Genomic DNA, 17,238 nt, shown 5'->3' with positions numbered 1-17,238 from the left:
TTTTTTTTGCTAAAAATTTACCAAAATATTTTGAACACATAAAAATATTTTTAAAAAAACAAAAACAAAACCCAGCATAAATTCCATTGTATAGGCATTGGTTAGAGGACATTGTTTTCACTAAGGATTATATTCAAAAACTCTCTCTTGGGTTTTTACTAAAATTCTGATTCTGAACCTCACAGCTTGTAATGGTGCTATTTTCTTTTTAAAAAAGGACAATCTAATTCAGCTCAATGTATTATGATATAATAGATAAATGGTAAAACTACACTATAATAAAAAATAAACATATATTTGGTTATTTCAAGGCCATTTTCTTGACCTGTAACTAAAATAACTGTATTTGATGGAAACTTATTTAAGTGTGGTGAGTTCTGGAAAGCTAACTTAAGGGTTGGCGTAATCTGTTACGAATGAGGAATATCTGTTGATGGCCCAGGACCATTTTGAGACCATAGTGTTTTCAGGGAAGAAAATCACTAGTATTGAATATAGCCCTTAGTCATAGGAGACACTAGCTTTATGAGCAACCTAGCATGTAGAGAACAAGGTTGACTTTCCCGGCCACCCACTCCTTGAGAGGACAGTAGAATTCATAATGAAACTGCTCAAACTCTGGCGTCTGGCGGATTTCACATAAGAAGGAGAGATCAATACCTGACTCCAAAAGGAGGAGGAGCAGGGGAAATACAAAGAGCAGCAGTCCCAGGCCCACCACAAGAAGCCTGGAAAAACTCTTGACCAGGGGATTCACCCGGATATGGCCGGTCAGAATGTCATAGCTCCAGGACAACGCCTGCCGAGCCTCCTTCAGCTCCTCTTCCTCTGCAATCAGAAAGGCGTTTTCATCTGCTTCCAGTTCCTCGAAGGAATCTGTGTCTTCTCTTTCTAACTCCAGCCTCGATGGACAGTCAAAGAGCATGTCAATCTCATCGTCATCGACTGGGGTGGGAAGCAGGCTGGCACTGGGGTTGTATGCCAATTCAGAGATGGTTAAGGGCTCTTCTTTTATTTTATCTTCCTCTTCACTTGGGGGATCTTCATATCCCCGGGCTTCCTTCACTGGTGAGCTGGAGATCAAAGGGGCAGAAATGTCCTCTTTAGGCAAGGGAACACCTGCAAAGAGATTTTTTTTTCAGTTTTAATTTTTTTTTTTCTCTCACAAAAATTCATAGGTGGAAACAAACAGAAAAATGGAATACAAGGAATTTGTTAAATTGTTCTGTGGAATTCTGACTTTTAACAGTGATTTTAGTAATAGACCCTGTACCATAAACTCTAAGGTCAACATGCTAAACCCAAAATAACCAATCCTTCTCAAATGTCTGGCAACGTTCACAACATCTAGGTGTGCACATACCCAGTGTTAGTTATGTCTGCAGGAATAAGACTGCAATAAATCACTATTATGTTTTAATTATGAGTGGTATCTTTTAGAAGCCAGCACTTTCATCCAATCACACACCACAGTAAAATTATACAGTCTACTGTCCAATGGAAGTCACTTTACTATTTTGATGCATTGCTTTCCAGTCTTCATTCTAAGCACAATTTTGTGGTTACTAGTTTTACATAATTGCAATAATATTGTAGTCACAAACTTAGATTTTGCTCCTTGTTATGGATCCAATTGTGTCCCCCCAAAAGATATGTTAGGTATCTGTGAACGTGATCTTGTTTAGAAATAAGGTCTTTGAAGATCTTGTCAGTTAATACGAGGCCATACTAGAGCAGAGTGATGCCTAATCCAATCTGAATGATGTCCTTATAAAAGAGGGGAAGAGACACAGAGAGACAGAGGGAGGACAGCCATGTGAGGTCCCATCTACAAGCCAAAGAACGTCTGGGGCTGTGAGAATCTGGGAGAGACAAGGAAGAAACTTCCCCCTAGAGCCTCAGAGAGCACAAGTCCTTGAATTTGGACTGCTGGCCTCTTGGACTGTGAGACAATACATTTCTGTTGTTTAAAGCTGCCCACTTTTTAATAATAAATAAACAATTAAAAAATATAAAAGAAACAAAGAACTTCCAATATTTTCTTGCCTACTCAATGTAATACATCCACCCCACTTTAGATTCAGTGGTCTAGAGCAGTGGGTCCCAAATATTTTTTCATTTTCATACATGACACCCTAGAAAATGACAAATATTTGTATGGCACAGTGGGGAGAAGAGAGGAGCTACCCAAGTTCCATTTGGTCATCCCCGGTATTGAGGAGATAATATCTGGGCACACCTGGAAACCATCCAGAGCACAATTCCCCCAGCACTCAGACTGGCAAGCTCTTGGCTGGAGGACTAGAAGGACAGTGATGACTCACCTCACCTACTTCCTTGAGGGATCACAGTCAAAGCTTACAAATTTGTGCAGATATTCACAAACCTCAATGGCTGTGAACTTTTTTGTTGTTGTTGTTTTAGACGTGAAATGACAGTGACTTAGGAAAAGGAAATAGCGTTCAGATTTGTATGAATTTTGCGGCTCCGTTAAATTAGGTAATACAACCACTCAATAAATGTTCACTATTATAATTACCCCTATGCATCTATCAGTTTGTTGTACTGTGAGGGCTTGTGTGTTGCAGTGATGCTGGGAAGCTATGCCACCAGTATTCAAATACCAGTAGGGTCACCCATGGTGGACAGGTTTCAGCTGAGCTTCCAGACTAAGACAGGTTAGGAAGAAGGACCTGGCAGTCTATGAAAAAAACTGCCCAGTGAAAACCTTATGAGTAGCAGCTGAACACTATTTGATATAGTGCCAGAAGATGAGCCCCTCAGGTCAGAAGGCACTCAAAATACAACTGGGAAAGAGCTGTCTCCTCAAAGTAGAGTCGACCTTAATGACGTGGATGGAGTCAAGCTTTCGGGACCTTCATTTGCTGATGTGGCACGACTCAAAATGAGAAGAAACAGCTGCAAACACCCATTAGTAATTAGGACATGGAATGTATGAAGTATGACTCTAGGAAAATTGGAAATCATCAAAAATGAAATGGAACACATAAACATCAACATCCTAGGCATTAGTGAGCTGAAATGGACTGGTATTAGCCATTTTTACTTGGACAACCATATGGCCTACTACACTGGGAATGACAATTTAAGAAGGAACATTCATCATCAAAAAGAACATTTCAAGATCCATCCTGAAGTACAATGTTGCCAGTGATAGGATAATATCCATACACCTACAAGGAAGACCAGTTAATACAACTATTATTCAAACGTATGCACCAACCACTAACAAAAAAGACGAAGAAATTGAAGAATTTTACCAGCTTCTGCAGTCTGAAATTGATCAAACATGCAATCAGGATGCATTGATAATTACTGGTGATTGTAATACGAAAGTTGGAAAATATGGCCTTGGTGATAGAAACGATGCTGGAAATTGCATAAATTTTGCAAGGCCAACAACTTCTCCATCGCAAATACCTTTTTCAACAACATAAACAGTGACTACAAGTGGACCTTGCCAGATGGAATATGCAGGAATCAAATAGCCTACATCTGTAGAAAGAGACAATGGAAAAGCTCAATATCATCAGTCGGAACAAGGCCAGGGGCCAACTGTGGAACAGACCATCAATCGCTGATACGCAAGTTCAAGTTGAAGCTGAAGAAAATTAGAACAAGTCCACAAGAGCCAAAGTACCACCTTCAGTATACCCCACCGGAATTTAGAGACCAGCACAAGAATAGATTTGACGTATTGAACACTAATGACCGAAGACCAGACAAATTGTGGGATGACATCAAGGACATCATACATGAAGAGGGCAAGAGGTTATTAAAAAAATGAAAGAAAAGACCAAAATGGATGTCAGAAGAGACTCTGAAACTTGCTCTTGAACGTTGCGTAGCTAAAGCAAATAGAAGAAATGATGAAGTAAAGAGCTGAAAAGAAAATTTCAAAGGGCAGCTCGAGAAGACAAAGTAAGGTATTATAATGACATGTGCAAAGACATGGAGATAGAAAACCAAAAGGGAAGAACACGCTCAGCATTTCCCAAGCTAAAAGAACTGAAGAACAAATTCAAGCCTCAAGTTGCAATATTCAAGGATTCTATGCGGAAAGTATTAAATGATGCAGAAAGCATCAAAAGAAGATGGAAGGAATACACAGTGTCACTATACCAAAAAGAATTGGTCAACGTTCAACCATTTCAGGAGGGAGCATAAGATCAGGAATTGATGGTGCTGAAAGAAGAGGTCCTAGCTTCACTGAAGTTGAAAAACAGTTCCTGGCTCCAGGAACTGACAGAATATCAATTGAGAGGTTTCAACAATCTGGAAGCCCTCACTCGTCTATGTCAAGAAATTTAGAAGACAACTACCTGACCAACCAACTGGACGAGATTTATATACGTGCCTATTCCAAAGAAAAGTGATTCAACAGAATGTGGAAATTATCAAACAATATGATTAATATCACACACAAGTAACATCTTGCTGAAGATCATTCAAAAGCAGCTGCAGCAATATATTGACAGGAAACTGCCAGAAATTCAAGCCGGATTCAGAAGAGGACGTGGAACCAAGGATATCATTGCTGATCTCAGGTGGAACGTGGCTGAAAGCACACAACACCAGAAAGATTTTTATCTGTATTTTATTGGCTATGCAAAGGCATTCAACTGTGGGGATCATAACAAATTATGGATAACATCACGAAGAATGGGTATTCCAGAACACGTAATTGTGCTCATGAGGAGCCTGTACATAGATCAAGAGGCAGTTTTTCCAACAGAACAAGGGGATATTGAATGGTTTAAAGTCAGGAAAGGTGTGTGCCGGGGCTGTATCCTTTCACCATACTTATTCATTTTGGAGGCTGAGCAAATAATCCAAGAAGCTGAACTTTATGAAGAAGAACGGGGGCATCAGGATTGGAGGAAGACTCGTTAACAACCTGTGATATGCAGATGACACAACCTTGCTTGCTGAAAGTGAAGAGGACTTGAAGCACTTACTGACGAAGATCAGAGACCACAGCCTTCAGTAGGGATTACACCTCAACATAAAGAAAACAAAAATCCTCACAACTAGACCAATAAGTAACATCATGATAAACAGAGAAAAGACTGAAGTTGTCAAGGATTTCATTTCACTTGGATGCACAATCAACACCCATGGAAGCAGCAGTCAAGAAATCAAAGGATGCATTTCACTGGGCAAATCTGCTGCAAAAAGACCTCTTTAAAGTGTTAAAAAGCAATAATGTCACTTTGAGGACTAAGGTGCACCTGACCCAAGCCATGGTATTTTCAATGGCCTCATATGCATGTGAAAGCTGGATAATGAATAAGAAAGACCAAAGAACTGATGCCTTTGAATTGTGGTGTTGGTAAAAAATATTGACTGTACTGTAGACTGCTAAAAGAACAAACAATCCTGTCTCAGAAGTACAACCAGAATGCTCCTTAGAAGCAAGGATGGTGAGACTACATCTCACATACTTTGGACATCTTATTAGGAGGGATCAGTCCCTGGAGAAGGACATCATGCTTGGTAAAGAAGACCGTCAACAAAAAAGAGGGAGACCCTCAATGAGATGTATTGACACGGTGGTGGCTGCAACAATGGGCTCAAGCATAACAATGATTGTGAGGATGGTGCGGGACCAGGCGGTGTTTCATTCTGTTGTACGTGGGGTCGCTATGAGTTGAAACTGACTCAATGGCACCTAACAACATCAACAACATTACAATTACACTTTAAAAATAGGAATATCAATCTGTATTTTCTCTTCTGGAATTTTTTTATTGTGGTAAAATATATATTACAAAACATTTGCCATTTCAACCATTTTTACATGTATGATTCAGTAACATTCATTATGTTCACCAGGTAGTGCAGCTCTCACCACTGTCCGTTTCCAAATTTTTCATCACCCTTAATGGAAACTCAATACCCTTTAAGCAATACCTCCCCATTTTAATATATAATTATGTTCTTATACCATTATTGTCATTATTGAACTTGAAGGAATACTCTACGGAATGAAGCAGCAAGGATCACATGATGCTGATGGGAAGCACTGGCAATGGATGACAGGCAGGCCACTGCTCACTGACCATTCCAGTCAGCACCATTCGTCTTGATCCCAAAGTTACCACATCCCAAAAAGACCCGCTGTGCTCCATGACACAGCTCACTCAGCAGACTGCTGACAGATGCCACTACTAGACGTTTTTCCTCTCATTGCTGATTACTAACTATAGAGACCATTTTTAGTACACAGCAAAATTTGTAGCAGGTAAAAATGGAACAAGCATTGCCAACATTTACATTCAGAAACCAGTCTCTCAAGCCAACTCTTCAGACAAAGATTAGACCGAACTATAAGACAGAAAATGATACTGGTGAGGAATGTGCATCTTAGCTCAAGTAGACACATGAGACTATGTGGGCAGCTCCTGTCTGGAGGGGAGATGAGAAGGCAGAGGGGGACAGGAGCTGGTTGAATAGACACAGGAAATACAGGGCGGAGAAAAGGAGTGTGCTGTCACACTATAGGGAGACCAACTAGGGTCACATAATAATGTGTGTATAAGTTTTTGTATGAGAAACTGACTTGAATTGTAAACTCTCACTTAAAACACAATTTAAAAAAAAAGAAACCAGTCTCTCTATGAACTCTGAGCACATTTGGGGCAGAACCCAAATACCACAGCTGAGGTTTCTAGCAGCTTGTGTATGTACAAAATAGCTAAGTGGACTGGCTAATGGCCCTTCTCTAGTTTGCCTGTGTGCAATGACCTTTATGAATGAAACAATGCAATATTGGTGCCACCAGAACAAATGTCTGAAGATAAGGGTAATAATAGCCCCCTAGGTTCAAGTCCACTCAGGTGCCTCAGAAGAAAGGCCTGGCAATCTACTTCTGAAAAAGTAGCCATTGACAAAGAGGGAGAAGAGTTGGTTCAATGGACACGGGGAATACACGGTAGAGAGGAGGAGTGTGCTGTCTCATTAGGGAGAGAGCAGCTAGAAGTACATAGCAAGGTGTGCAGAAGTTTTTGTATGACTGACTTGATTTGTAAACTTTCACTTAAAGCACAATTATTAAAAAAAAAAAAAAAAAGGTTGACTTAAGATAAATACAACCTAAAAAAAAAAATCAGCCATTGAAATCCCTGTGGACCACAGTTCTACTCTGACACACACGGGGTGGCCACAAGCCAGAGCCTACTTGATGGCAACTAGTGCAATTATCTCACAAGGTTGTAGAAAGGATTTAAACTGTGCAGAAAAGAAGAATATGAGAAAGCACTTCTGGAAAAACATGGTGATCTCAGAATGTAAAGACTCATCTGTGTTTTGCATTTATCTATGCTGCCTCCTTACCAAAGACTTTGGAGCTTGGGTTCTTTGGAGTAACTTTAAACCTACTTGGGAATATTCTTCCTCTTTGGAATCTGTCATGTGATGTTATATGTTGACTTGGCTAGGCTACAATTCTCAGTGCTTTGGCAGACACTGTGCATCATCTCCTATTTCATAATCTGATTGGTTGCACACAGGCAGCCAATCAGTTGGAAGTGGAGCTTCCTTGGGGGTGTGGCCTGCATTCATGATATAAAAAGAAATGTTTTGGCAAAGCTCCCTCTCTCTCGATCCTGCATTTGTCTCGTCATTCTCTGACCTCTGGTTCTTGGGATGTGAGAAGCCTTCGGCCTGCCACCTGGCCTGCGTATTTTGGGTTCGTCAGTCCCTGCAACCACATGAGTCAGGAGAAGCTTCCAGCTGCCACCAGATCCATGGATTTGGGACTTGCCAGCCTTCATAACTGCATGAGCCATTTCCTTGAAATAAGTCTGTCTATTTTTTTTTAATATATATTTAGATACACACTTTACTGGTTTTGCCCCTCTAAAGAACCCAGCATAAGACAGCCATTGTCACTGCTGTCATTTGGTGGAAACAAAACTGGCTCATTTTTACAAGAGCTACTCCTTCAGCCTTGCTCCCCCGCCCCCCTGCCAGGGCCCTGCCCCTCATCCTGCAAGCATCAGGCCTTTCCCCATGCTGGGAGGCTTAGGCAAATGGCATCATTGGAACCACCATTCTGGTTCCCTCCAAGGGGCCCTGAGTCACTCTGTGCTGACAGCCAACTACAGAACAGACTAGACCCCAGAGCAGTGTACAAAGCAAGCAGTACTGCCACCCAGTGGGGAAGGGGTATTTTAGAAAGTCATAGAGGCTTTTTTTTTTTATGGTAAAATATATGTATAACAAAAAATTGTCATTTTAAGCATTTTTAAGTGTACAATTTAGTGACATTCACCATGCTGTCTAACCACCACCAATATCAATCTCCAAAAGTCTCCCATCACCCCAAAGAGAAACTCAGCACCCCTCAAGCAATAATTCCCCACTTCCCCTCCCCCTAGCCCCTGGCAACCATCAATAAACTCTTGTCATTGAGGCTTTTTTGGAGGTCACAATGACTAGAGGTGCTAATGTCATTTAGTGGGTGGGGACCAGGGACACCAGACACCCTGAAATGTATAGGATGGTCACACAGAATGAAAAATTATTTTGCATCCCACGCAGCCTTCAAAGGTCCTATCACACATCTGTGTAGATGGAAAACCTATTTATAATGATCTGAATTTAAAACTTACTTCTGGTTTACATTTAAACCTGAAGTATTTTGGGTGTGACTTTTAACACAGTTTGAATTTTTTAGCAATGCAACCACTGTGTGAACAGAAGGAAGGTTTTTGCCAAGAGTTGTTTACTAGCTCAGAATATCACATCAGTGCCATGAAGAGCGCCTAAGGTACCCAAGTTGCCTACACATAGCACACGTTATCACCCTGCCTCTGCTGGGTGATGCCATTGATGCCTGTTGAGCCCCACTGCACAGGCACAAGCATCTCACTCCTTCATTCTGTCTTCAGGTGAGTCATGCTAGAACAAAGCCTTTTGAAAGACTTTATTAAGTCTCCTTGTGTTACAGTTAGAGCATATTTGACTTTGCAATGACCAAACATGTCACCTTCAAGACTAGGTAAGGTGCACCTGACCCAAGCTGTGGTGTTTTCAATTGCCTCATATACAAGCGAAAGCTGGACGATGAATAAGGAAGACTGAAGAAGAATTGGCACCTTTGAATTGTGGTGTTTGGAAAGAATACTGAATATACCATGGACTGCCAAAAGAACGAACAAATCTGTCTCAGAAGAAGTACAGCCAGAATGCTCCTTAGAAGCAAGGATGGTGAGACTTTATCTCACATACTTTGGACGTGTTGTCAGGAGGGATCAGTCCCTGGAGAAGGACCTCATGCTTGGTAAAGTAGAGGGTCAGTGAAAAAGAGGAGGACCCTCAACGAGATGGATTGACACAGTGGCTGCAACAATGAACTCAAGTATAACAACGATTGTGAAGATGGCATAAGACCAGGCGATGTTTTTTTCTATTGTACATGGGGTCGCTGTGAGTCAGAACCAACTTGATGGCACCAAACAACAACAGACTGTATTGCCTATGAGTTTCATCTCAGGATGGTAGTGACAATGTAAGATCTTTGTTATTGAAGTGGGGGGAAGGCGGGGAGCGGGGTACTCTGGACCTGAAAGGAGGAAAAACCATTGCTCAACCATACTCAAAATTAACAGGTCACTACTGAGGCAACATATTCATTGCTTATTGGCTGGAACCTTCCCTTGATGAGTTGGGCTACACTCTGAGCAGTCTACCTATGTTGATCTGCTTAGCAGTACTGACAAGGGGAGGTATGCCACACTTGTGAATTGCGGGGAAGGAAGAGAAGAATGAAGGAAGAATGAGAGAGGAGACCAGAACTCCACTTCTTACAAATATGGTGCAGTGGAAAGAGCAGTGGCCTGGAGTTTAGGAGACCTGGCTTCAGTTTCCAGCTGACCTTAGGCATGTCCCTTCAGTTCTTTGAGTGTCAGATTTTGTACCTGTAAAATGGACTGGATCCCTTCCAGTTCTGTGGCTCCATCTTAAATGGTGCCTGCCAATAAACTGCCCCACTTAAAAAATCTTTTCACTGAAAGCACCAAGCACTTGCACATAAACAACAGAGCTCGTTTCTCCTTTATTATGAAACATGGTGAGAGAGGTGAAGGAGATAAGGATACTAAGATTTTTGTGAATTTTTAAGGGGTGGAACACTTTAAAGTCCATGATTTTATCTGATAATCCATAAGAGGAGATGAGAAAACTGAGGCTCAGAGAGATCAAGTAACCTGCACAAGGTCATGGAGCCAGGAAACAACAGGGCAGGAGTGTGTGCCCAAGCCTGTCTGAGTCCGAACCCCATGCTCATTCCAGACCACCATGTTGCCTGAGAGAAGCGATCTGAGAGGCCCAGCAAGACCCTCACTTCTTCACTAAGGAGCAGGAACCTTCCCTGTTATGGGCCCAGTTTCATTTGTGAAAGTGTCATTATATGAAGGGTGACTGTTCATTCCCATTTGCCCAGGACAGTCACACTGTATGCCTGTTGTCCTGGCAGAATTATTAAAGGGCCCTGTTTACTCTGAAAAGGTTTGCATAATAAATGTTATGGTCACCCTAACTGTATGTCAGCTCTCTTGTGATTCTGTCAGCCCAAGATCAAAGGCAGAAAAAAAAAATTCTGCTGTTATGGGGATTCACCATCTACATCAGAAATAAAATTAACTTTAAAATTTACTATGTCTTACATGTGCTCTCAGTCCCTAGAATGCTCTCTAGCCACAGTAAGCAGCATGCACATCTCCAAAATTTAGCAAGACCAAATGGCATTCACCTGCACGCAACTCCTTTACCTCCCCTTTGCTGGAGATAAAGTTTAATCCTTCAAGTAAAACCTATGTCCCATGGGTTTAAAGAAAAGATCCTAAAAAGGGCATTTACTTTTCCAGATAACGCTTTTCACTTTCAGGCACAAATACTGCAAAACATTTCACCCTAGAAAGGTACCTGATGCCTCCTGACATCCTTGGGAGGCTGCCCATTCATTCTATTTAAAACCTATGAAGAGTCATCCCAGCAAGTCAGGAAAGTATGCACAAATGGAAACTTAGACACACAGGCACAGGCACACAGAGACACACTCACAGCAAAGCCTAATACTCCTTCCATCCATGCACCCCGATGCTTCCCATGTCGTCTTTCCCAACACCCAGGGCTGGAAACATGGGTTGGCATTTTACTGATTCCCTCTTCCCATCCTGGGAGGTGTCATCCTTGCAGACTATCTCTCTTCTCCTTGTAATCATCAACTACCAATCTCCTGGTCATGCCTCTATTCTCAATGACCATTTTGACACTCTTAGTTATACCACTATCTTGGATAACTTCAATATCTAGAACTCATAAGGATTCATGCACTCCCTACCCTTACATTTCAGCCACCAGCGGCCCCTAGCAGCCCATTGAAACTGTTCTCATCAAAGTCTCCAATGACCACCATATTGCTAAAGCCAATGGATATTTTTCTGTCTTCTCTTACACCCCACTGGGCCCCTGTGACTCCACACTTTCTTGGTTTCCGTCTTATGATTCCACACTACCTACCCCTTCTCCACAGTCTTCTCACCTCTATTTGTTGTGGCCTTGACTCTCTGCTCTTCTCGCTCTGTACCCTCTTCCTTGGAGTCTCAACCATGCACATGGCTCCAATAAGCTACTGCAGTATTGCTCAACCCAGTTCACTAGGTCTCTAGTGCCCCTCAAGGTGCTACCAGCTATTCCTTGAAAAGAGTGTTCTATGGTTAGAGAGGATCCTTGATGACACAGTGGTAAAGAGCTATGGCTGCTAACCAAAAGGTCAGCAGTTCGAATCCACCAGCCACTCCTTGGAAATCCTATGGGGCAGTTCTACTCTGTCTTACAGGGTCACTCTGAGTCAGAATCAACTCGACAGAAATGGGTTTGGTTTTTGGAATACATGAGTTAACACATTTAAAGTTCCTGGTACATTGTAAGCATTCAATAATATTATTCTGAGCATATTAAAATGTGTGATAAGTCCTAAAGAGAAGAAATCAGTTTTGCTTTATTTAACCTACTGTTTTTCCAATGTATTTGACTACAGAACTTAGACTACCACTTAGTTTGGGGGGTTTCCAAGACTGTAAATCTTTAGGGAAGCAAACTACCACATCTTTCTTCTGCACATCTAATTAGAGGCTCCCAAATATGTTATGCTACGCCATGCCTCTGTGTCTTCGCACAGAGTATTGCCTCTTCCTGGAATGCCCCTCCTGCACCTGGAGGGCTTCTACTCATTCTTTAAGACCCCATATGGTGTCACCTCCTCTGGGAAGGCTCTCCTAGCCCCATTTCCATTCTGATACAGATGCTTCTTGTCTGGTAATTGCCATGATTGATTCTTTATTGTCCACGTCTCTCCCACATGACTAATCTAAGCCAATCATTGTATTTCCAGTTTCTTGGTATTTCCAGTGTTTGGTTTGGAAATGTGCATGTGAACTACCCAGAAAATAAAATTGAAGAGAAGAGACAGCATGGTGGCAGGGTATGGAGGGGGGTCTTCTGAGAAAGATTTCTTACTTCTAAGGACATCCTGGAAAGATGCAGATTCTTTTCCTCTGGACATTGTTGTATCTGAAGGAGACACCAGGAACTCTGGCAGCCATCCTATGATGCTGGTCTGAGGGTGTTCCCAGCCAGCTAAGAAGATCAGTGTAGAGTCATGAAATGAACCTGGGTTCTCAACCCTGCAATCCTCCCTGACGCCGGACTTCTTGCTGTCTTGGGCAGTTCTGCTCTGTCCTATAGGAACTACGAGTAGGAATCGGCTCCATGGCAACAGGTTTGTTTTTTGGTTTATTATGAAAACTGGAGCCCTGGTGGTGCAGTGGTAAAGAGCTTGGCTGCTAACCAAAAGCTTAGCAGTTTGAATCCACCAGCCACTCCTTGGAATTTGTATGGGGCAGTTCTACTCTGTCCTATAGGGTCTCTATGAGGGGTAATCGACTTCCCAGCAACAGGTTTGCTTTTTGGGGTTTATTATTAAAACCAGTGTTAGTTAGGGTTCTCTATTACTTGCTGCTGATGGCATCCTAATGGAGACGGCTGTCGTCCATCTCCTGAATCTCACTGTCATCACTATCAGTCATTGTACCGAGCTCTACAATGTAGATTTATTGTGGTTTTTCCTACTAGACTTTTATCTCCTTAAGGCAGAGACTTAAGTTATCTACTGGAGAGCCACAGAAATCACCGTGTGTAATGGCAAACGTATGTAACAGCAGGACATTGGAAGAATCCCCATCAAAATCAGGAACACAACAGAAAAACTCAACCCTCACTACTCTTCAATACACTTCTGGTGTTTCTAGACAATGTCATATGACCAAGACAAAAATAAGAAGAGTAAATTTTGGAAAGGAAGACGCAAAGCTCTCACTATTTCCAGATGATGTGATCTAAATAGCAAAGGTAAGAAATTCCAATAAGAATCCAGGAGAATGAATGAGTTCAGTAAGGTGTTCAAATTCAAGGTCAATATATAAAAAGCAAGTAGTCTGCGCAAAGACGATATAAAAATATAACGATGGAAAATATCACTCAAAATAGCTAAATGCACAGATTAAAATTACTATATAATATTTCAGCATAGTCATAACAAGAAATATGCAAACTCTCATGAAGACAATGTTAAAACATAACTGAGGAACATAAAAGAAAATCTGGATAAATGAGGAAATGTAACAGTGTTCCTGAATAGAAGGACTCAGTATTCCGAAGATTTGGCTCTCCTCTAGCTAATCTAAAATTCAATGCCATTCCAATACAAATCTCAATGCATTTAGAAAAATGACAAATGGAAAAAGGACAGATGAATAATCAAAAAGAGTTGAAGAAAATAAAAGAGCAATGGGGGGAGAACTTGATCTACCTGGAATCAAAACTATACTACAAAGTATAACGACAGCACAGGAGACCCTTGAATAGAATCCACAGTTGTTTATGATAAATAATTGTGAGGAAACTTGCTAACCAATTAGCAAAAAAATGTGGATCCTTTTTATCTATATGTACATTCTGTCTGTTATAGCCAAAAAATAAGAAATACGAACTTCCAACAAAAAGAACTTATTTCATGTCGTATACACATAAAAATTTCAAAGACGTTAAAAGGTTAAAAACAAAACCAGATATTAGACAGAACCACATGAAACTGCCACTTTTAAAAGTCAAAAGCAGTTGAATATCAGCAATTTCAAATAGTTCAGGCCAACACAGTATTAGGGATAAGAAAACACAGGAAACACTTATAATCTTGGAGTGAGGGAAACTGACATTAAAAAAAAAAAAAAAAGAAATTAAATTTAGAAGACACAAATATTACTATTCTCCACATGCAGAAAGAATCTGTACATACGAAAAATGTCTGTGTCACAAGGTTACCACAAACCAAATTGAAAGCCAAGGACAAATTAGGAGAAAAACATCGATCGCTTATAAAAGACGAAGAATGACTATGCCGATTTTAAACAAACTCCTACAAATCTCTAAGTTAAGGAAAAAACACAACAAAAAATGTCAAAGGAAACAAATAGGCAAGTCCCAAAAGAAGCAATGCAAATGGATAATTATCCTTTGAAAAGATGCTCAGCCACACGTGCACATTAAAGCAATGAGATTTCATTTTCCTTTCAGGCTTTTTACAAAAATTTAAGAAACTGGTTGGGTCTGGGGTCCCATCAGAGGTAGTGATTATGTGGCGGGGCGGGGGGGATTGATATTCTCAGAGTCATCTTGTTAAAAAAAAAATTGAGTTTTAATTTCTTTTAGAAGATCATTTTCCCATTTCCATCAAAATTTAAAATCTATATACCTTTCAGCCTAACAATTAACACTTCTAAGAATTTATCATATAGAAATGCCTACATATGTACACGTACTGCAGCACTGTCTGTCACAGCCAAAAAATAAGAAATACAAACTTCCAGTGATAATTCCCAACAAAAAGAAATTGTGGTATCTCTACACTACACGGCATTCATCTTTCAGCCAATTTTTTAAAAAGGAAAGTAAAAAAAAAAAATGTTATAACATATAGAGAACAATCCCATTCATGTAGAAAAAAATATCCTACAGCCTAGATGTCAGTGGAGCCCTGGTGACGACGCAGTGGTTGAGAGCTTAGCTGCCAAGCAAAAGGTGGGTAGCGGGAATTCACCAGCAGCTTCTTGGAAACCCTATGATGCAGCTCCACTCTGTCCTATAGGGTTGCAATGAGTCAGAATCAACTTGACGGCAACAGGTTTGGTTTTTTCAGTCAATATGTATAGAGTGGCTACTGGGAGTATTAGAATCAAGGAAAATAGAAATTTTGTGTGTTTGCATTCTGAAGAATCTTTTACAAGAACACATGCATTATTTATGGTATTATACAAATACAATTAATTTCATCTCAATTCACTTAGAAGTCAGTTCTGCACATACGTGTGCAACATGGCTAATTCCAGACGTTAGCTCTCGTTTTTAAAATTCCTATTTCAATCTCTGTTCACCCAAAGAGCCGTAAATAACACATAAAATAGGATATTTTAAATGAAAAGAAAATTGGTGGGATGTTAATTTGATCCCAATTCTTACACCGATATTTCAGCAAAGCTCTGCTTGTAAGACAAGGGGTTGTTTTGCCTCATTCAGGCAAGCTCCTCTGAGATTTCAGCCTTTAAACAACGGGGGGGTGGGGAGGGGGTGGGAAGGAGGTATGTTTCAGGCATCCAAACGGCTTTCTCCACAATTACTCCACATTACTAGCGATCTGAATTGACCTCATCACTACTGCCTCCTTTTGAACTCGGCTGCTGACAATAGTGTAGTTTGCCTTATGATATATATGCTTTATACCTTTTTTTGTTTCACAAGGGACCCCCCTTTCAGGTTCTCGAGTTTCGCCTTGGCACTCTCTGGCTCACACTGGGGCCTGTCTCTGCATTTCTCCCTCCGTCTCTCTCTTCCCCATTCTTATCACAGACATCCTGGCACTAAATTCACGCTTGGCTCCTCTCCCCCAGATGCCTGTGAGCAGGAAGCTGGAACCCCACACGTCTCCAGACGCAGAATGACTACGGGGCATGGCACATACCGGCGTTCCTAGCAGTGATCTTGGAGCCATGTCTCAGCAGACGGACGAACACATTACTGCCGCAGTGGTTAACCATGTGCAGCTGAAGGCTTCTCCGAGTCTGGATCTTGACCAAGCATTTTGCCATACTGCTTATTCTGATGTCCCTTAGTTTCCTCTGCCTGTCACAGCCCAGGGCAGCTACCACCGGCCATTGCGACTTTGACCTTTTGCTAAGTATCCATTCTGTTTTAAAGGACCGAGGCAGGGCTCACTGAATGAATCAAATGTCAGGCTCCTAGTGCGGCCAACAGAAATAACTCAGACGGGATCAGGGATGAGGCAGCAGGAGGGAGGGGGATGCTATTTTTAAAATGTCCACACACACTCCTCTAATACACAATGAAATACTATGCATCTCCCCTAGCCCAGCCTCTCTAAACCATCCAGGCCAGAGGACCCCACCCAAATGCCTTACAGCGTCCTAAGTACCAAAAGCTCCCAGAAGATAATACGACAATTGGGAAAGACTACAATGGGGGAACAACTCACCCTGATTTCTTTTTAAAAATATTTATGGAGCTTTATGATTTCCGGGAAACCCTGGTGGCATAGCGGTTAAGTGTTACAGCTGCTAACCAAAAGGTCAGCAGTTCAAATCCACCAGGCGCTCCTTTGATACTCTATGGGGCGGTTTTACTCTGACCTATAGGGTCGCTATGAGTCGGAATAGACTCGACGGCAATGTGTTTGGGTTTTGTTTTTCTGATTTCCTACAGGAGCACTGTCCAATGAAAACATAACGTAAGCCACATTATTAAAGGGAAAAGAATATTTAAAAAGTAAAAAAAAAATTAACTTAATCATTTTATTGAAGCCAAAATGTCTCAACTATTATCTCTTTAACATTTAACAAATATTAGCATCGTAATCAATATACAATTACTAATGAAATATTTTTACTTTCTTTTTTTATGAAATCTTTGAAATTGGTGTGTGTTGCACACTTGTGTGTATATATATATATAGAACAGTTGTCGTCAAGCTGACTCCGACTCACGGCGAGCCCATGTGTGTCAGAGTAGAACTGTGCTCCGGAGTTTTTAATGGCTAACTTTTTGAAAGTAGATTTGCCAGGCACTTCTGGGTGGACTGGA

General features: G+C 41.1%; 1 protein-coding gene across 1 annotated transcript in view; it reads right to left on the bottom strand.

The window, feature by feature from the left end:
- Positions 1 to 330: 330 nt before the first annotated feature.
- FRMD3 (FERM domain containing 3) overlaps positions 331 to 17,238 on the bottom strand; it is a 364,989-nt gene continuing 348,081 nt past the window's right edge. Inside the window, exon 14 of the mRNA XM_003407817.3 lies at positions 331 to 1,119. Coding sequence (XP_003407865.1) covers positions 524 to 1,119 — 596 coding nt within the window. The 3' untranslated portion in view covers positions 331 to 523. The remainder of the gene's footprint in view (positions 1,120 to 17,238) is intronic.

The sequence above is a fragment of the Loxodonta africana genome, chromosome 9, assembly GCF_030014295.1.
Source record: "Loxodonta africana isolate mLoxAfr1 chromosome 9, mLoxAfr1.hap2, whole genome shotgun sequence".
NCBI classification, from domain to species: Eukaryota; Metazoa; Chordata; class Mammalia; order Proboscidea; family Elephantidae; genus Loxodonta; species Loxodonta africana.
The sequence above is the reverse complement of the archived record's forward strand: the minus strand, read 5'-3'. Positions and strand labels throughout refer to the sequence as shown.